This window comes from Leptonychotes weddellii, chromosome 10 (assembly GCF_054177405.1).
Source record: "Leptonychotes weddellii isolate Sample4059 chromosome 10, ASM5417740v2, whole genome shotgun sequence".
In the NCBI taxonomy this organism is placed as follows: Eukaryota; Metazoa; Chordata; class Mammalia; order Carnivora; family Phocidae; genus Leptonychotes; species Leptonychotes weddellii.
Window position 1 is genome coordinate 13,278,522 of NC_138378.1, and position 20,669 is coordinate 13,299,190.

General features: G+C 49.6%; 2 protein-coding genes across 4 annotated transcripts in view; one reads left to right on the forward strand and one right to left on the reverse strand.

Annotated features, from left to right (window-relative positions):
* On the reverse strand, nucleotides 1-10,574 carry ZSWIM3 (zinc finger SWIM-type containing 3). Its single transcript, XM_081832664.1, has 2 exons — nucleotides 9,989-10,574; nucleotides 1-2,436 (listed from the first exon to the last, which is right to left on the reverse strand). The coding sequence occupies exons 1-2, from the start codon at nucleotides 10,141-10,143 to the stop codon at nucleotides 486-488; spliced, it is 2,106 nt and encodes a 701-aa protein (XP_081688790.1). The 5' UTR covers nucleotides 10,144-10,574; the 3' UTR covers nucleotides 1-485.
* The window catches only part of ACOT8 (acyl-CoA thioesterase 8), a 20,388-nt gene continuing 10,271 nt past the window's right edge, over nucleotides 10,553-20,669 (forward strand). Inside the window, exons 1-6 of one of the 3 annotated variants that reach the window (XM_081832671.1) lie at nucleotides 12,040-12,178; nucleotides 12,310-12,456; nucleotides 15,180-15,244; nucleotides 17,319-17,544; nucleotides 19,435-19,592; nucleotides 20,179-20,373. In XM_081832671.1, coding sequence (XP_081688797.1) covers nucleotides 12,395-12,456; nucleotides 15,180-15,244; nucleotides 17,319-17,544; nucleotides 19,435-19,592; nucleotides 20,179-20,373 — 706 coding nt within the window. In that variant the 5' untranslated portion in view covers nucleotides 12,040-12,178; nucleotides 12,310-12,394. Of the gene's footprint in view, nucleotides 10,768-12,039; nucleotides 12,179-12,309; nucleotides 12,457-15,179; nucleotides 15,245-17,318; nucleotides 17,545-19,434; nucleotides 19,593-20,178; nucleotides 20,374-20,669 lie in introns of those variants that run through there. The other 2 variants (XM_081832670.1, XM_081832669.1) reach the window with 2 other exon arrangements.

Genomic DNA, 20,669 nt, shown 5'->3' on the forward strand with positions numbered 1-20,669 from the left:
TTTATTTATTAAAAACACACAACCTTTATTTACTATGAAAAAAAAGAAGTACAAATAACAGAATCTTCGTAAAGAGCAGCAACAGCCAAGGTCACCCTCCGTCCCTTCCTCCCCGAAAACAGGTCCTTTTACCAGGTATATTTTGTCTCACCCTATCCTGGGGCAGGAGTTCACCTCTCTAATGGGAGTAAGATCTGATCTCAGGAATCAGGGCAGAAAGAGGGGTGACCTTTCAGCATGGAGGTAACTTTGGCCTTGACAATGAAGGAGGCTCCCAAGGAATAACAAAAGTAGGGCAGAAAAGGAGGTGGATTCAAAGGACCTGTCACCCACTGGGGTTCCTCCTCCCCCTGTTGTAACAATCTTCCTAGCCCTACCTAGGAAGACCCTGGTGAGAATGCTGGCCCCTAGCATGTCCTGCCTGCCTTGAGCTCTCAGACTTCCAAGGACAGGGGCCTGTGGTCCAATGTGCCAGTGCCAGTGCTTCAATCATGAATCGTGGCTCCGGTGGGAGGGAGTCCCTCCCCTTCCTCTGGCTTTCCCCAGAGGAAAGGGAGGCGGCCCACATCCTTGAAGTCCTCTGGCTGCTGACTGGGCTCAGGCGGCTGGCAGGGGTCTGCCCAGATGTCCACAATCTTGCGCAGGGTGGAACAGCGCTCCTCTAACTCTGGCCCCTCGCTCTGCATGAGCAGGTTTGCTAGCTCCCTGCTTAGGTCCTGAATCATGTCACTCCGTCCTTGCCTCCCAGGCTGGCCTGTGTTTGGGACTATGACGGGGTCCCGGAGCTCCCCACTGGGCCCAAGGAGGTGCTGGTACCTCTTCTGCCACCGGCGGCACACCATGGCTTCTCCCACGGGCTTCTGGCTGGTGTGCAGCAGGGCCAAAATGTGCCGGCATGGCAGGTGGTACCACCGTTGAAAGGAACAGCTGCAGCTACAGCCATCTTTGCTCACCTGGTGAGAATCCTCCAGTAGCTGAATGTCCACTGAGGAGCCAGCCATGTCCACCAGGTGGGTGGAGTTCTGTGCCACCTCCCACTCGTTATGGCATAGCTTATAGGCCAGTTGGGAGCCACTGCTGTGCAAGGCGTCTAGCATGCCGCCCTGGGAGATGCCGCCCTGGGAGGGCCGCACCTGTGGCTGCTGCCGCAGCTGCCCCCGCTGCGGGCCTGGCTTGGTCTCTTCCACGGGGAGCCTGGTGAGGCTCCCCCCACAGACTCCAAACGCCTTCTTGGGCTTTGGTGGCATGCTGGCTGGCCGGGCTCTTTTTAACTTGGGAGGAGCTGTGGGCAAGTTCTTCAAGCCTTTGGTATTAAAGAAGTCTATATAATCCACAAAGCGGAGGATGCAGTCCAGCAGACACTGCTGTTCCCGGAAGAGGCTGGACACCTTGCTGGTGACCACGTCTAGGCTGTCCATGTACGTGTTACACGCGTGCAGGCCTTTCCTCACATGCATGTACCAGAGCAGTTCACAGGAGAACCAGTGGGCCTGCAGGAAGCCAAAGAGCTGCTCATCTAGTAAGGCTTGGGACATCTGACAGAGATTTTGCAGGCTGGCATCAGAAGTGACAAACACGGCCTCCCGGAGGGCTTCCTTCATGAGCCTTTTAAAGGATGGATTTGCTGAACTCCGATGCAACTTCTTCTCCAGGAGCCGGGTGGTGTGGTAGATGGAGAGGAGGATGCGCGCAGCAGGGAAGATCTCCTGCAGGATGGCTCGATGAGGGAAGGATGGGTCCACAAATACCACCTTGACCTTGGGCCAATCTGAGTTGAACTCCGTGAAGATACTCAGCATCTTGGCCACGGAGGTAGCTGTCTCAGCCTGAAGCACTGCAAAGTGTACCACGCGACCCTCTCGTTCCTTGTTCTCCACCAAGAAAGCATAAAGGATGTGGCCCTGGGCGTTCTCCACCCGGTGCAGCAAGAGATTCTCTGGGAAGCGGATGAACAGATCGCTCATCTTGCTGCTCTGGAAGCTGAGCCGGTCCAGGTCTTGGCTGTTGCCCACGCTGAGAGAGGCCATGGAACCCTCATCCACCTTAAGAAAGTTTTTCATCACTTTTGCTATCTTGGCCAGGTCAGAAGGAGTGATGCCCTCCTGCTCTGGCTTTGAGGGTGCTTGGACCTTATCTAAGCAAAATGATGGTTCAACGGGGGACTTCTCGGCCAGGTCAAGGTCTTTCTTGATCGCGGGCTGCGCGGGCTGGGATTTCTGCAGGCACACTGTCTTTTGAGATTTGCCAGCGGTGTCTCCTCTAGGACTTGCAGTTTTGGAGTCAACATGGATATGCTGGGTGTTGAGTTCACTGATAAACAGTCTATCCAGTTTCTCATTGTACCGCAGAAGCAAGTACGCTGGGCACATGTCCGCCTCTGAGGTTCTCTTCCTGTTTGACTGAGTCCGAATACAGACAAATTTCACCTGCACATATCTAGGGAAGGTAGAGGTGACAGTGAGAAAGGTACTGCCCGCCCCTTTCTAAGACAAGACCCCGTAGGGATACAGTGGCTGATACGTGTCCCAGAGATCACGAGGCAGTGTAGGATGTAGGGAAGGAAGCCTGACATTCACACTCCAATCCCAAAGTGTTCAGCTCTTTTGTCAAGACCCTGTCCAGCTAACACTGCATTAATTTTCATCTTCCGCAGTTCTAAGCCCCGCTCCTTTCCCTTTCATTCACCCTCTGTGGCCCATCTGTAGCTCCCAGTGATTCAGTGTGAGGCAAGCCACGAGGGAAAACAGACAAGAGGCAGCAGCAGAGGGCCAGCTGGTTCCTCACTGTTTAAAGTGTCCCCTTTGTTCCTGCCTTTTGGAAACTACTGCTTTTGCCTCCTCCTCCTCCAGACAGCAACGGTACAAGTGGCCCTCTCTCACAGGAAACATCTCTATTCATCTTTTATTTCAACAAAAATGTCCAAATCCTAAGAGAACCCCTGGGTCAGATGATCTTCAGGTCCCTGTCAGCTTTGCCATTCTAGACTGAAAGTGATGATTCAAAGGAGAGGGGTAATTAAATTAAATGTCTGCTCTTTTCCTATCCCCATTCAACCCATGCTTCGAGGCCAAATCAGGTCCCACCTTCTCCAGGAAGGCTTTGTGGATGTCTTCAACCCACAGCAACTGCTCCCTTCTCTGAACTCATAGCATTTATTTAACATAAAAGGCTTAAAAGCTTTTCTGGGTGGCAGTCTACCTAGTGGTTAAACAGTGGAGATGCTGGAGGCTGACGGCCTGGATATGAATCAGGGCTCCACACTCAGAAGCTCTTTGACCTTGGGCAAGTCACTCTACCCCTCTGTGTGCATTATTAAGACTGTTATGAGCATTAGGGGCGCCTGGCTGGCTCAAGATCAAGCGTGCAACTCTTGATCTTGGTGTTGCAAGTTCAAGCCCCACGTTGGGTGTAGAGATTAGTCAAAAATAAAAAAAAATTTTTAAAGATTTTATTTATTCATTTGAAAGAGAGAGAGATCACAGAGGGAGAGGGAGAAGGAGAAGCAGACTCCCCCTGAGCAGGGAGCCTGACATGGGACTCGATCCCAGGACCTGGAGATCATGACCTGAGCCAAAGGCAGACGCTCAACCAACTGAGCCACCCAGGTGCCCCAAAAAATAAAATCTTAAAGAAAAAAAAAAAAGATGGTTATGGGGATTAAAGAAGCCCAGACATAATATTTAGCCCAGAGCCTGGTTCAGCCTTTTATTTATGCTAAATAGAAGCCTGCTACTGTTACTACAGCTCCTATGCCTTGTGATGTTCTCTCGTTCTCTCGGGTGTTTATAAAGTACTTTAACAATTGGACGGAGCTGTCATCAAGTGGCAAGACTGAGTTATTTCTCCGTGTATTCCAAGCATCTAACACAATGCTATTCTTTCAGCAGATGTTTATCAAAGATGTTCCAATGAATGACGCATAGACCATGGGTGGGACGGGTCACACCCCTGCCTCCTCAGGGAGTGTCCTAGCAACCAGGAGAGGGGGAAAAATCTCAGCCCCTGGCATGACGTGACACAGCCTGGGCACCTCACTAACCCTTTCCCAAACACTCTAATCTAGCTGGTCCTGTCTGCCCACCCTGTGGGGTAAGCTTAGAAAAACAGGCTAGGTCAGGCCTGCAGTAACAGGGTGGAGTGGTCCAGGGCTGAAAATGCCTGCACCCACTGTGTGCACAGGGCTGGGGCGGCAACACCATCCCTAGCTCAGGGCCAGGAAGGGGCTGGCGCAGCCCAGTAGTAGGCAAGGCCAGTCAGTGGTGACCGAGGTGTGGCCTCTGCCTATCTCATCAGCCTCCTTTCCCACCCCCTCACCATCTTATTTTTTGTGCCCTAGAAAGACTAACTTCCTGTATTCACTATGCTGTGTCTCACCTCTCTGCCTTTGCTCGTGTTTGTCTCTCTCTGGAATGCCCTTCCCACCTGCCTTCATCTCAAAGCTTACTCCTCCTTCAGGACTACATGCAACCATCAACATCATTTTTAGGAAGCCTTCCCCAAGTCCATAGACTGGGCCCTACCTACCCTTTTGCCGGCTCAACGTCTTAGCAGAGCCCTAGCTCATCACATTAGATTGACTTCACGTGCTCTTAGTGCATGTTTGTTAGGTTAGTCTAAAAAAAGAAGCGGGGGCGCCTGGGTGGCTCAGTCGTTAAGCGTCTGCCTTCGGCTCGGGTCATGATCCCAGGGTCCTGGGATCGAGCCCCGCATCGGGCTCCCTGCTCAGCGGGAAGCCTGCTTCTCCTTCTCCCACTCCCCCTGCTTGTGTTCCTGCTCTCACTGTGTCTCTCTCTGTCAAATAAATAAATAAAATCTTTAAAAACAAAACAAAACAAAAAAAAGAAGCGAATGCTAACCATAAAGGTCTTTCAAACCTTTCCTGGTGCCATTAATGACCGATTGTACCTCCGAGGGTGGAAACCTTGGCATTCTTTTTAATTCCTCCTTTTCCACATCTATACCCAATAGGTTAACCAGTCTTTTACATTCTTTCCTACCAGTACTACATGTATTAAGGTATTATATGCCAGGCTATATTAAGCCCCTAACACGCACCATTTTATATTAGGAAAGGGGTTCTATTATCCTCATTTTACAGATGGGGAAACAGGCTTAAAAATGTCCTTAAGGGTAAGAATCTGGGATTTGAACTAAGCCTGCTTGGCTACAGGCTGTGTAGTTAACCCTTATACTGCCTGTCTGCTTTCAAAATCTCTCTCCTTTCTTGGAATACTCATTCTTACCCTCAGCACACTAGTCAGGTTCAATAACTTCCTTAAAGATCTCTAAACACTGGGGTGCCTGGGTGGCTCGGCTGGGCGTCTGCCTTTGGCTCAGGTCATGATCCTGGAGTCCCAGGATTGAGCCCCACATCGGGCTCCCTGCCCAGTGGGGAGTCTGCTTCTCCCTCTGCCCCTCACCCTGCTTGTGCTCTCTCTCTCTCAAAAATAAATGAAATCTTAAAAAAAAAAAAAAAAGATCTCTAAACATAATGTCCTTGTTGGCATCATGCATTTCAAACATCATGGGTACTAGGTTGAAGCCTGTTTTTTCCCTGCTTTGTTTAATCTTTTTTATTGAGATATAACCTACATATAGTAAAGTATGCAAATCTTTTAAGAACTTGAGTACTGCAGTTATTTTAATCTGTACTGAGTTGTCTCATGGCTTAATGCATCGACGCCCTTGAAGACAGGCACAAGGTTCACACCTTTCTGAATCTCCCTTACTGCTTGTATCTGAGACCGCTCAACCAGTATCTGGAGGAAGGGAGTCAGCCAGCCTTGCTTTCCATCCACTTTGTAGGTGTCTGTATTCCCTACTGGACAGTGCTGCCAGGTGCCCCCAGTGCCCAGTCCCACAGCTAGCACACAGCAGGTGCTCAAACCATGCGGACCAAATGAATGTTAAATGACTGACTGCGGAGCACAGGAAGTTCTCCTTGTAGAACATGAGAAGTATCCTAGGAAGACCACTGGGAGAGTTCCATGAGAACGCCTGGCTTCTGGTCCTAGCACTATTCCTTTTCCTAACTATGACTTCGAAAAGTCCTTCGTTTAATTTCAAACATTTACCAAGTCCTGTTATGTACTGAACACTCTACTAGTGGCTTACAGGGCTACACAGACTAATTAGATGTCTCCACTCACTAAGTCTATGTGAGCAGAGAGAGGCTCACACATGCAGCCAGTGAAATACTGAGTGAATAGTTCAAGAGAGGTACAAGCGGGGCGCCTGGGTGGCTCAGTCATTAAGCGTCTGCCTTTGGCTCAGGTCATGATCCCGGGGTCCTGGGATCGAGCCCCGCATTGGGCTCCCTGCTCCGTGGGAAGCCTGCTTCTCCCTCCTCCACTCCCCCTGCTTGTGTTCCCTCTTTCGCTGTGTCTCTCTGTCAAATAAATAAATAAACAAAATCTTAAAAAAAAAAAGAAAAAAGAGAGGTACAAGCAATATACTTAGAACTGAACAAGGAGTGATTCACTCTCTGGGGCCTGGCACAGATTAACTAAGGCTTCTGATTAATTTTACATAAGATTTGTGTCCTTGTGTGTAAATCACACCTTCAGCAATGAATAGGATTTTTATAGGTGGAGTAAAGTAATTTTGGACAATATAGCTTAAGTTAGGAACAAGACTTCCGAGTCAGAAGATCTGAGTTTAAGTTTCAGCTCTACCACTTATTAGCTGTGTGAACCTGGACAAGTCATTTCACTTCCTCGAAGTCTCCCAAATCCTTATCTGTAAATACAGAAATAACAAGAGTACTGGTCTATGAAAAGTCAGTACCTCATTCAAAACCAACCAGACCCACTAAAAGTGAATTCATTTAAAAAGTTGTGACTGGATCTGTAGGTTGCTAACTCAACAGCCCTTAGCCCCTTCTTCCTTCCTAACAGAAAGCCAACTTAATTTGGGTTGCCATTCCTCCCCCACATAGCTAAGTACTTCAGAGCTAGTCTAAGCCAATTAAGGTAATCTCATTAGGAATGGGCATGGATACTGGCCCAATTCTGGAGAAAGAAACATGATAGGAAATCTGCAGGAAACCAAGGAAGACTTTTCCCTTTGGACATGACCCCTGCATTTGTGCCATGTGGGGAGCCTTCCTGCAGGCAAAGCTGAGACCTGAGGATGGCAGAATGGAAAGAAACAAAAAGCCTGGGCCATGGAAACAGTCACCTTCAAATGTCCCCTCTTCTAAGAAATAAGCCATTTTTGAATCAGAGTTTTCAGTTAATTGCAGCCAAAATATTATATTTAGGGGCTCCTGACTGCCTCAATTGGAAGAGCATACGACTCTTAATCTCAGGGTCATACCGGCTGCTCCCCCTGCTTGTGCTGTCTCTGACAAATAAAATCTTTAAAAAAATATATTTAACAAAATGTAGGTTATAATGGCAGCATATACCATTTTTTTTTTTTTAAAGATTTTATTTATTTATTTGACAGAGAGAGACACAGCGAGAGAGGGAACACAAGTACAAGCGGGGAGAGGGAGAAGCAGGCCTCCTGCCGAGCAGGGAGCTTGATGCGGGGCTCAATCCCAGCACGCTGGGATCATGACCCGAGCCGAAGGCAGATGCTTAACAACTGAGTCACCCAGGCGCCCCAGCATATACCCATTCTTAAAATAATCAAAGCATGACTTATAGTGTCAACTGTTGGGTTTTTTTTTTTTTTTTTCCTGGTGCATTTCCCCCAAACACTATGATGCTTTATTTACTGTCTCACTTTTACAATATGGAAAGGTCAGTTTTATGGAAACATTCCTGGTCTTTATCAGGTTCCCCAAGGGTCTAATTTCATTCTTTGCTATGCATATCCTTTGTCAAATTCCTATCACATCATCAGCCTTGTTGATTTCCCTTCTTCCCTTGTTCATGGGTGTCGGGGGGCTGACGTGATGGAAGGAATTCGCAATCATTACTTTCAGAGACTTCACTAAGTCCTACAACTCTTGGGAGATGTGTAATTTCAGTTTGCAATTAGTTTTCTTTCCATTATGTTATCCTGATGTTTACCACATCTGTTGATTAGCCAGAAGCTGAGTGCCAAAGATGCTAATGGGACTGGTAGGGATAAGCAGGAAATTATTTAGTAGTGACTAATTTTATTAGTGGCTGCTTTATTAGCAAGATTTTTGTATGACATCTGCTTTCCTACTGGGCCTTGTGACTATGGACACATGGAAAATGAAAACTCAGATAATAAGGGCCTAGTTCAAAGAGTGTGATGAGGATTAAATGAAACAATGCCTGTAAAGTTCTTAGTAGAGTGTCTGGAATGCGGTCCAAAACTATGTTCCGAAAAAGATAGCTATTTAACTGAACAGCAATGGAAAGAGACAGGAGACTACTCCATGGACTATTCGAAGAATATCAATCCCCAAAAGACATACCAAAAAGAAAAACACAACAGCCATATATAAAAATGAGAGGGGAAACTGGGTATAAGAATCATAGAATCTTCCAGCGGAATGGGACTTTTGGTCAGTGATTAATTCCCACAGCACATTTGCCTCTCAAAGTACTGAGTCCAAGTACCACTTTCTAGCATGTACTAGTTAACAACTTCGGTGAGTACTTACAGAGCACCACATTTCTGCCTCTACACGCATTTTGTTATTTACTCTTCTCCACATCCACCTCATTTTACAGAGGACAAAATGGCCATAGAAATTAAGTCTTGCCCAAACTCTAGGGTAAAGCCCATCTTTCTGACTCCTGAGCTCTCCCTTTTAACCACTGCCCCAGAATTTGCCACTTTGGCATGTGGATTATTTTGAGCTGAAAAACAATCAAGATCCAACAGACTCAAGAAGAGCTCTTCCCGGGACGCCTGGGTGGCTCAGTCGGTTAAGTGTCTGCCTTCAGCTCAGGTCATGATCCCAGGGCCCTGGGATCGAGTCCCGCATCAGGCTCCTTGCTCAGCAGGGAGCCTGCTTCTCCCTCTCCCTCTGCTGCTCCCCCTGCTTGTACCCTTGCTCACTCTCGCCCACTTTCTCTAACAAATAAATAAATAAAATCTTAAAAAAAAAAAAAAAAAGAAGAGCTCTTCCCCTCTCCCTTAACCACCTAACGTAATTTAGACAGGGAGCCCGTACTTTGAGTTGGCACCCACAGAGTGTGTTCAAATTCGAACTGACTTGCAATTTTTAAAAAGTGGAGATACTGACCCAAAGCCAGGATTTCTGACTTCTGCCCCCAATTCTGGCAACACCGGCTCTTCATTTTCACCTGGTGGCCATTAGCTTTAGTTGATTAGATAGGGCCTGCTCTCCATTTCACCCCAGTCACACCTCTGTGGTCCCTGCTACAAAGACCTGGTGTCTGTTATTATTTCATCATTCCTTACTTTCTTACACTGGGCTGTTTCACCTGAGCCCTGAAGACAGTGGAGTTGTCAACCCTTATCTTAGCCTCTCAGCCAGTTTTCTCAGCTGCCAAAAGGGAAAAATAGCATATAATTCTCAATACAGCCTTGCAGGGTAAAGCATGCACACTACAAAGAAGGATGCCTGGGGCATGGGAAGTGTTTCAAAAAAACGGTTGTTAATCTCAGAAGCTCAAGAACCGTGTACAAAATGAACGAATGAATGCACAAACTAACCAACAATTGAACGCGTTAACTGCTTTGTCAAGAGAACACTGACGAAGGAAATCATCGCGAAGGCGTTTTTACCTATTTGTGAAGACAGTAATTTGTATGAGGGATACTGAAGGTGCTCAAAGAATGGGGCAAATTGCAGTTATTCCGGGAATTCCGGGAAAGCTGTAATGGAGTGAATGAGTGAAGGGGAAGTGGGTGGTCAAAAAGCGATGCCTGTGAGGGTTTTGCTCTTTTCACCAGGGACAGGACAGGTGCTTAAAGCCTGTTGAATGCTCGAGACCAGGGCCCATCTGCACCCCCTCTCCCTCCTCCTCCTCCAGGCCTCCCTCCAGGGGACAGACAGTCCGGCCTCCTCCCCACCCTCCTGCCCCGCCCTTACAGGATGTCCTCGCGGATGGAGGTGCCATGGTTGAGGTTGTGGAAGCGGACGGAGACGCAGTCCCTGAGAATGAAGGAGCACCTGTTCTCCTTTTTGTAGGCGCTGAAGCACTCCTTGAAATCCTCGTAGGTCTTGAAGCAGCTGCCCAGCTCCATGGCCGCCCCCTGAGCCCACACCAGGGGCTGGTCCCAAGATCAACACCAGGGTTCAGAGGTCATACTCTGAGGGTCTACAGGCTGGCGTGTGTCCAGTATGCCTTAAGGGTCGGCCCCAACTGAGTGGCCTTAACTTAGGAGTACCCCTAGGGCTGAGCGGGATATATGGGTTTGGGGGCGTCTTTGCTCTCCGACAGAGCGGGAGAACAAAAATTACACTCATTCCTTATTACTTAGTCCCAGGTTCCGCCCCCTCACAGTCGCACCCAATCACACACGGGATTCCCAGACTGGCACTCATTTTCTCCAATCGCCAGAGAAAGATAGGCAGCCTCTCGCGAAGACTGACAGGAGAACCGGCCAATCATAACTTGGATCCCGCTTTCTCAGGGTTGGCAGGGGATTTCCGGTTACTGGAGCAAGCTGCCGGAAGACGCCCCGCGCTCAGTGCCGGTCTCCTCGTGTCGGTTCGGCGCAGTGTCGTGGCCGGCAGCAAGTGAACCGTATGTCGTCCCGGCGGGCTCCAGAGGACGAGCAGGGCGGCGGCGATCCCCCCGGGGACCTCCGCAGCGTCCTGGTTACCAGCGTGCTCAACCTTGAGCCGCTAGACGAGGATCTGTTCAGGTAGCCGGCCGCATCTGGCTCGCACCCAACCCCCCCCCCCCCATTGGGACAGAGGCTTCTGATCTCGACTGCCGCCACCGCGTTGCCCCCTGCTGATAGCACCCTGGACGAGGATGGGCTCTGCGCGGGATGCAGGCTCTGCCGCGATTGGGAGAGAACTTGTCCCCGACAGACCTGCCCTCGCTGCCCTAGCTTCCTCCCTCTGTGCGCCAGGGCTGCTCAGCCCCGCCACTAGGAGGTCCTAGCAATCTGGGCAAATAAAGTGGTGGCCTGAGATAGCCTTCTCAGCAGCCTCCCTTGAGGAGTTATGTCCTTGGGGGAGCCATCCCAGAAAGGGTGGTGACTTGTCAAAGTGCACGCAGCTGATCAGGTTTAAAACTTATAAGCAGCTCCTTGCATATTCACTGTCTTTTTCCTCTTACAGACCTCCTTCCCTCCACCACTTGGATCTAGTAGCTCATTGCACTTTCTGAGGCCTGAGCCAGTTTCCTTCCAGATACCACTTAAATGCTCTCGGTAGCTAGGGATTTAATAGTTTTGCTCTTCGTGGTTCCTACTGGCTTTTCAGAAGCAATCTTAGGTGTTAACTTCCCTTCCCCCTGCTTAATGAATTACAAATCACTTCCTGGAGGGCTACCTTGGAATGCTTTATATTACAAAATGCTAACCTAGGGCTGGACTGGGCTGGGCTCAGTGGTAGGAAGCTGGAGTTTCACCTCTGGGGCCTTAGTTTCCTCATCTGTGCACTGAGGGGTTAGACTTGAAGCCTCAGGGCTCTTAAGAGTTCTTGGAAGACCTGGACTGTCCCAAGTTGAGAGTTGTAAGTGGCAGGCCTTAATGCGGTCTGCCCCCAGCTCTTGGGGTTCATCTTGGTCCCCTAACGGCATTGAGAGGCTTCTGCCTTATCCTGGAATACTGCAGTGGAAGAAACACTGGACTTGGGGGCAAAAGACGCAGATACTGCTCAGGATTGACAATATTTGAGTTGTGTGACCTTGCTCAAGTCACTTTCCCTCTCTGATTCCTGTTCTCTTTGTGTAAAATAAGGGGATTGGTTCCTTATCTTTGACTGAAGCCCACAGAAGGGTTGGGTAGTCTTGAAGGCCCTGAAGTTACCTGTATGCTGTATGCAGAGTAAAGGTATTTGCCTAGGAGAAGGGTCCATGGCTTTCACCAGGATCCTGGAGAGATCCTGCCCTATAGGCTCAGTGATGGTTGCAGGATTTGGCCCTGTGTTCAGCCCAAGTATTTCCTGCTTTCCTGTTTCCCCACAGAGGAAGACATTACTGGGTACCTACAACCCAGCGGCTGTTTGGGGGTCAGATTGTGGGCCAGGCCCTGGTGGCTGCAGCCAAGTCTGTGAGCGAAGATGTCCATGTGCACTCCCTGCACTGCTATTTTGTACGGGCAGGTAAACTACCCCCTCCTTATCCCCAGCCCAACCCTAATGGCCCAGCAGCCACTTCTTCCTGCACGGGGTGGGGGGGGGGGAGGACAGTGGGGGAGGGGGAGAGAGGGAGACTATTAGTTGATTCCCTTCAGGGGAGCCTAGAGAAGAACAAGGCCTGGGGCCAAGAAGAGTGTTGGACCTCACACCTGAGATAACTGAGTGCTTGTTGATGTGAAAATGTTGGGGTTCGGAGCAAATGGTCCAGAAAGAATTCTTGAAGAAGCCTTCGATGCAAAAAGGTGGTTTTGTTTGTTTGTTTTTAAAGATTTATTTCTAGAAGAGGGGGTTGCCTGGGTGGCTCGGTTGGTTAAGTGGCTGCCTTCAGCTCAAGTCATGATCCCAGGATCCTGTGGGCTCCCTGTTCAGTGGGGAGTCTGCTTCTCCCTCTCCCTCTGCCCCTCTCCCGCGCTCCTGCTCTCTCTCAAATGAAGAAATAAAATCTAAAAAAAAAAAAAAATAGAGTGTGGGGCGGGGGGGCGGGCAGAGGCTGAGCATCCCTAAGATCCTGATCTGAGCGGAAATCAAGAGTTGGATGCTTAACCAACTCAGCCACCCAGGTGCCCCCAGAAAGGTGGTTTTACTAGAGCATGGAATAGGACCCATGGGCAGAAAGAGCTACACTGGGGTTGTGACCAGTGACTGATTATATACTTTGAAGTTGGGAGGGGGTTAGGGACAGCACAAGCCTCCAAGGTATTTTGGAAACAAGGTTTCCAGGACCTTGAGGGGGCTAGCTATTGTTAGGAAAAGATCATTTATTACTGTCTAATAAAACCTTAGTCATGAGACTCTTCAGATGTATATCAGGGGACCATATGCTTGGAGGATGATTGCCAACATGCATCCTGGGGGGTAGAGATAAAGGAAGTTTCCAGAGGAATTTCTGTATGTTAAAAGAAGACTTACAGGATCCTGGGGGTGGGTGGGGTGGGTTCGGATAGCTAAGATTGCCTTTTGCCCCTAGCAGAATATTAACACTGAGGCAGCTGAGTTTCTAGAGGAACATCACTGCCTGTTTCAAGGACTTGTCAGTGAGCAGTAAATAGTAAGGAAATTTAATTTTTTCTTTTGCCTTTGTTTCCCACATCACTTGTTATCTGGCGTGAAATGATGTAAGACTTTGTTGCTTAACTGCTCCTGCAGGTTTTTTGTTCATTCTTTACACACCTTCTGGTGCCAAGCACTGTGCTGAATCCTCAGAGGGGTGCAGTCACCTCTGCTAGGAGTTCAGCAGTAGGCAGCTTGGCTTGGAGAAGAGAGCACCAGCCTGCAAATCAAGAGACCGTGGGTCTGGTTTCAGCTTTGCCACTAACTCGACAAGGGATCTTGAGTGAGGTTACCATCCCCATCCCCCATCCCTCATCCCTCATCCCTCATCCCTCATCCGCAGCCAGGCTTGGTTCATCCCACATGAAAAATGTAGAAGGGGAGGGTCCTGGACTGTTGCTGGTTTTCCACAGATGAGAACTATCATTCTTTTTAAATGAGGAATTTGTGGGAAAAAATAAAATTTGCATGATACAGAGCATAGCTATGTACATTATCTTGTTTGGTCCTTATAAGTCAACCTGAGGGGTGGACATTCCTGCCAGCATTCTACCTATGAGGAAATGGGGACCAGAAGAGGTGATGTAACCAGCTCCCGAAGTGCTCAGGGAGGCAGAGCTGGGATTTAAACCTGAGTGTGTGTGTCTCCAAGCTCCACACGCTGCCCTCCTCCTCTGCTTTTCTCTGTCATTCTTGGGAGATAATTCCAAAGCATGGGAGAGCTACCAGGTTTTGGGGGAAGGATCCTTTTCCTTGGAAAGTCTCCATCCAGGGGCAGCGTGAAATGAGGCATGCCCATGGTACTATCTCAAAATAATCATCAATCATTTGTGTCCCTACCTGCTTCTTAAAAGACTGGAGTTTTTCAATACGTATTGAATAATTGGCAGCTATTACAGGCCTATTAAAATAGAAGTCAGGGGACAGGAGACTAGTAATAACAGGATTTGGGAGAAATGATTTTGTTAAAAAAAACTAGGCTAAGGCATATTGTTGCAGTTTTTTAAAGTTCATTCTGAGCTTCCTGGCAGCAAGGCAAAAAGGGAAGCTCTCTTACAAGTGTGAGATGTGACCTCTGACTGGGTCCAACGATGGTATTTCAATATGTTTAAACAAAAGATGCTGGAATGGGGGGTGGTTGTCTTTGGCTATTTATCATATCAATTCTTTTTCTAAAAACCCAGGATAGAATGATCGTTTAATTTTTTGTGGTCTTTCTGCCCCGCCCAGGTATTTCTCTAGAGATGTAGAAGAATGTAGTACAGGAGTCATCTGACTTGGGATAGGTTTAGAGCTTGGCAGATCAAGAGTAGAGTCATCAAACATTCTGTAAAGGGCCAGGTAAAAAATATTTTATGTTTTGGAGAACCTGGCTGGCTCAGTTAGTGGAGCATGCGACTCTTGATCTCAGGGTCAGGAGTTAAAGCCCCACGTTGGGCCTGGAGCCTCCTTGAAAAAAAATATTTTAGGTTTTGAAGGCAAAAGCAACAACAGAAAATATGTGAAAAAATGGTGGCAGTTAAAAAATGTTATTAATGGTATCAATTTCCTCATCTATTCATTGGGGAAAAACCTTTGCATAGCTATGGTGAGACCCACTTGAGAAAACCTGCCTTAGTGTCTTTTTTTTTTTTTTTAAGATTTATTTTAGAGAGCCTGCTGGGTGGGGGGAGGGGCAGAGGGAGAGAATTCTCAAGCAGGCTCCCCACTGAGCACGGAGCCTGATTTTGGCGGGGCGGGGGGGGTGGGTGCTCAATCTCAGGACCCTGAGATCATGATCTGAGCAGAAACCCAGTCAGATGCTTAACCAGCTGAGCCACCCAGGTGCCCCAGTCTGCCTTAGTTTCTAAGGCCACCTGGCACCCAGCAGTAGGCACTCCACAACTGTTTACTCCGTTCCTTCAATATATTCCAGGGCCTACCTGCTCTGTTCCAATAAAAACATCCAAGAACAGGTCTGGAACTCATTCACACTGAAAGGTAAATCACTAGTAACTGGAAGTACTATGTTTTAGCTACAGCCTAAGGATTAGGTTAGAGCCTTTTTTCTTTTTCTTCTCTTTTTTTAAGATTTTATTTATTTATTTGAGAGAGAAAGTGAGCATGAGCAGGGGGAGAAGCAGAGGGAGAGGGAGAAGCAGACTCTGCCTTCTGAGCAGCGAGCCCAATGTGGGGCTCTATCCCGGGACTCCAGGATCATGACCTGAGCCGAAGGCAGATGCTTAAGCAACTGAGCTACCCAGCCACCCCATTTTTTTTTTTTCCTTTTTTAAGTTTGTTGGGAGGGAGAGGAGGGTTCCTTTCCAGCCCCTGAAATCAGATTGCACATGTTAACTATTTCCAGGATCTGGACTCTTGGGAAGCCCTTCCTAAAGGCCTTCAACCTTGAGCTCCCATTCTGATAAAAATGCCCCTTTGGCAATGCTGGCCAGCAGATTGCTGAGCAAACCAGCCGGCTCTGGTTGGTGATAGTTTTTGCTGTTGAATGAGCCTCCGGTGCCTGGTTGGCTCCCCATTTGGATGATGGTGGAGGAAGCAACACTTTTTGAGACCAGCTTCTTTGATCTGAATATTGAAAATCATCCCCAAGATGTCTCACTGCCAGGGTGTCAGAGTTCTCCAACATCTGCCTGAATCAGAGAGACACTGAAGGACTTCAGGGACACCAAGGAGACTCTCTCCTCCTAAAAACCCTCCTGACTGATTTGTTGAGGGCTAGCTAATAGGTCTAAACACAGGCCTATTCCATCCTACCTTGGGGATGCAGACATCCAAAAGAGAAGGGCCAAGTGACAGTTGTTTGCATCTAGGATGAAGTGACTGACTGACAGCAGGCTTTTCCTGAGAGAATGAACAGTCAAACAGATAATGGCCAGACCACATATAAAAATAGAACTCTGGGCTGTCTGTGTGGCTCAGTCAGTTGTGTGTCTGAGTTGGTTTTGGCTCAGGTCATGATCTCATGGGTCGTGAGATCAAGCCCCGCGTCGGGCTCCGCACTCGGGGGAGTCTGCTTGAAGACCTCTCCCCTGCTTCCTCCCCAACAAAATAAATAAATCTTAAAAAAAAAAAAAAGAAGAAGAAGAACTCTGATCCACAGTGGGCAGCAAGCAGCCTAGGAAGCCAGCCTGCTGTCTACAGGTCAGACCTCAGGGAGGAAGTCAGGTCACCATCTCTAGCAACCAGTCCAGGAAGCCAAACCATAGCCCCTGTTAACAGTCAGCCCAAACACCGGAGACTTGATTAATAGCTAATAGCTTCCCTAACTTTTGTCCCCACTTCCAACTTAGGACCAACCAGAGAAAGCCAAATATGCACACCTACCCAATTACAGAGGCTGCCCTGCCTCTAGTTAGCTTCCCTGCTTCTCCCCGTGGCAGCAGCTTCCTGTCATGGCACATACTCGATCTTGTTTCACGGTAATGCTTTCCTGCTCCTCTGCCTGCCTTTGAGTTTCTGCCAAACGTAAGTGACGGTGACTGACTCCCTTGCTATACTAAACTCTGAATAAATAGCTTTTGCTTGTTCTAAAACAAACAAAAAGGTGCAGGCCAGAGTTGTGGACCTCTGATCTAGAAGATTAGTACTGGACTCATGACAAGATCCCAGTCACAGATGAAACCAGACAAAAGCTGGGATTATTTTCTTTAACAAACACATGGGGCACTTACTGCATGCTGGATGTTACTCTAAACACTTTAAACTATGACTAATTGAATTCTCCTTAACATCCTGAGAGGTCTAAGCACTAATGATCCCTATTTTACAGATGGGTAAACTGCTCAGAGATTTTCCCAAGGCCACACAGCTAGTGAGAGGTGGCCAGGCCAGGATTTGGATGCAGGGAACGTCCCCCTGCTCTGTGCTGTGGCAAGAAAGGACAGGCTCTGGTATTCTCGCTGCATCCCTGGTCCCGGGGGCCGTGGCAGGCCTCAGTCAGGGGCTACCGAGCAGAACAGAGAACGAGTAGCGGAGGTGCCTGTCCAGCCGTGGTGATGACGACTGCTCACACGGGGCTCACTTGGACTCACCGTGTCACTTGTGCATGCCGCAGGGGACCTCAAGGTGCCAGTGCTGTACCAGGTGGAGCGGACGCGGACGGGGACGAGCTTCTCGGTGCGCTCCGTGAAGGCCGTGCAGCACGGCAAGCCCATCTTCATCTGCCAGGCCTCCTTCCAGAAGACTCAGCCCAGCCCCGTGCAGCACCAGTTCTCCATGCCCAGCGTGCCCCCACCCGAAGAGCTGCTGGACCACGAGGCCCTCATCGACCAGTATTTAAGGTGAGAGAGCTGGAGGCTCCAGGACACCTGCAGTTGTCACCTGGGAGTGGGTCACGGAATCCTTTAGTGGGTCTTGACCGGCATTTAAAAAAATACGGCTATCGGGGCGTACTGTGTGTAGTAAGGGTAAGCCCCTCTTGTGGATCCTGCGTGTCGATTGTTTGTGGTGTGTGTACCTGTGCGCACGGGCGAGCGTGTTCAGTTATGATGTAAAGGCTGAGCTTCTGATTCGGCCGGTTCAGGTACTGTTACAGCTTTACTGACTGTTAAAACATGGAAACACTTCTGTGATCACTTGGTACGTATCTCTCCGGTCCCTGAGTGATCCCTCTCCTCCTTTCGGATCACTCATGACCCAGCAGCCTAGGAGGTAATGCCTGGCAGGGGTGACGGTCCCTGTTGCCTTTGCCTTAGTGTGTGTTCAGTATTTTGAGTATCACCTGGTGAAATGCATTTCTTTTGGATCACAGCTAATAAAGTTGGGAACATGCTGGGGCAGGGGAAAGAGCTCTGGGTCCCGACACAGGACAGAACAAGGATTCTGGCCAGGTCTGTGCCTCTGTTAGTGTTCCCCTGCTGTGTGACTTGGCCCGACTCCCCAGCTTCTCAGAGTCCTGCCTCGTCTAAAAATTGGGAGTGGTCATGTCTGTTCTGCCTCCTTCACAGCTGAATCCTAAGGAGAGCTCCCCTGTCCTGTGCTGCATGCAGGGGAGGCAGCAGAGTACTGAAGGGATGGTTACGGGTTTGATCTTTCGGTAAAGGTCCGCGTTCAAATGTAGACTCTGTTTCTGCTAGCTGTGTGAGTTTGGGCAAGTTGCTTTCCCACTCAGCCTCTGCTCACAGTGGGGGTTAATCATAATTCCTACCTCATAAAGCTGTAGGAGGATTAAATGAGGTCAGAGATAATAAGTCACTTCGTGACAGCTCGTGAATTGTAGTTAACACCACTACCGACAGAGAGGAGTAAGCACAGAGCGTGGTCTGTCAGAGCTCACAAATGTTCGCTGAAAGGAAAGGCGGACATTGGTCTTAAAGGTCCCTAAATAAGAGAGCTGTGCTGTCCACGTAGGAGGCCACTAGCCACATGTGGCTCTATTAAGGTAACGTTAAATAGAATGAACAATTTTGTCGTCACACTAGCCACACTCCAAGCACTCAGCAGCCACATGTGGCTAGCGGCTAGCGGAATGGGCAGTGCAGGTCCAGAACCTTCCCACTGTCACGTAAGGTCTGGGGGACGGTGCCTTAGAGGGTGGGGCTGAAAATGGAAACCCTGGTGAAGAGCACTCGGGGTGGCTGTTACCAGGGTGGAGGGGCTTCCCTGGAGATGGGCTCCCCACTCTCCCCCGGAACACGGTCTTCCTAATTGCTTAGGGTTAGGTAGGTTGGTCCCAGTTGCGCAGCCTGCTTCCTGAAAGTTGAGAATAGCGAAGTGGATAAAAGCCTGAACCATGGAGCCAGACTGCCAGGGTCCACATCCTGCCTTCTCCACTTCCTGAGCAAGCTCCTTGAACTCCCGCTGCTTATTTCAGGTCAGTTATCAGAGGGGGGTGATGATAGCGTTACCTCACAGGGTTGTCGTGACGAGGTAGTGTATGTGAAATGCTTAGAAGGGACCCTCTGATAGGGTCCGCCTTGCTACTCCGAAGCGTTAGGAGGTAAGCTGCTGTCATTGTCTACATTTTGCAGATGGGAAGAGAGGCTCGGCGAGGTTACTAACGTGCACAAGGTCACAGGGCTCCTAAGTGGCAGAGAAAGCATTCAGACACTATGCTCTTCTGCCTGTCAGACGGGAGGGGAGCGGTGGGGAAAAGTCAGGAGTCCCCATGGAGGAATGAGGGGGTCACAGAGGCAGCTCAGAGAGGCTCTCCCTTTCCCCTTTATTTTCAGGGACCCCAACCTCCAAGAGAAGTACCGAGTGGGACTGAACCGAATTGCTGCCAAGGAGGTGCCCATTGAGATTAAGCCGGTTAAGCCACCTACCCTGAGCCAGCTGCAGAGCATGGACCCCAAACAGATGTTCTGGGTGCGAGCCCGGGGCCATATCGGTAAGAGGACCCCAAGGACTGGAGGAAAACACTCTTCCAGGGGCTAGGCCTGGACCTTACATGCCCTTTGTGGCACTGGGCATGTTACTTCCCCTCTGGGCCTGCTGTTTCCTTGTCGGCATGATGGGGAAGTAGCTTCTCACCGGAACCCTGTCCACCGCCAGCGTGGGGATAAGGGGGAGGTGACTACGATAATCCCAATGGAGGCCCTTTCTGGGGAAGGCAAGGCACCTTGCGGAGATTCTCCTCCAGGACCCCTGCTAACCACATGGCCTGTGTGCAAGCTGCACCCCTCAGAGGGCTCAGCGTGGGAGACTTAGGGAGTGAAGACTGGATTTCAGACCTCACTTAGCCCTGCCCTCTGCCCATCCCTGCCTCCTTTGTCCCCTGTCACACACACACACACACACGTCACACACACACACACACACACACACACACACACACAAAACCTTGGGCCAGGTGCCCTTATGCAGTGAGCACTCTCCACATCTGTGCATGGCAGCCCCTCTCTGCCCACCTCCCTGCAGGTCCTGGGCTGTATAGCCCAGCAGCCCAGGGCTGACCGGGCCCCCACACGTTGCAGGGGAGGGCGACATGAAGATGCACTGCTGCGTGGCTGCCTACATCTCGGACTACGCCTTCCTGGGCACGGCAGTGCTGCCCCACCATTCGCAGCACAAGGTGCACTTCATGGTCTCTCTGGACCACTCCATGTGGTTCCACACCCCTTTCCGAGCTGACCACTGGATGCTCTATGAGTGTGAGAGCCCCTGGGCTGGTGAGTCCGGGGCCACGTGGGACAAGGGGGCTGGGGGGGCGTGGTGGGCAGGAAGCCTGCCTTCTCGGGTGATCCTGTGGGGCACTGCCTGACACTTCCTCTCCTGCCCACCCCCAGGCTCTGACATTTTTTTTTTTTAAGATTTTTTTTTATTATTTGAGGGAGAGAGTGAGTGAGAGAGAGCATGAGAGGGGGTAGGGTCAGAGGGAGAAGCAGACTCCCCACTGAGTAGGGAGCCTGATGCAGGACTCAGTCCTGGGACGCCAGGATCATGACCTGAGCCGAAGGCAGTCGCT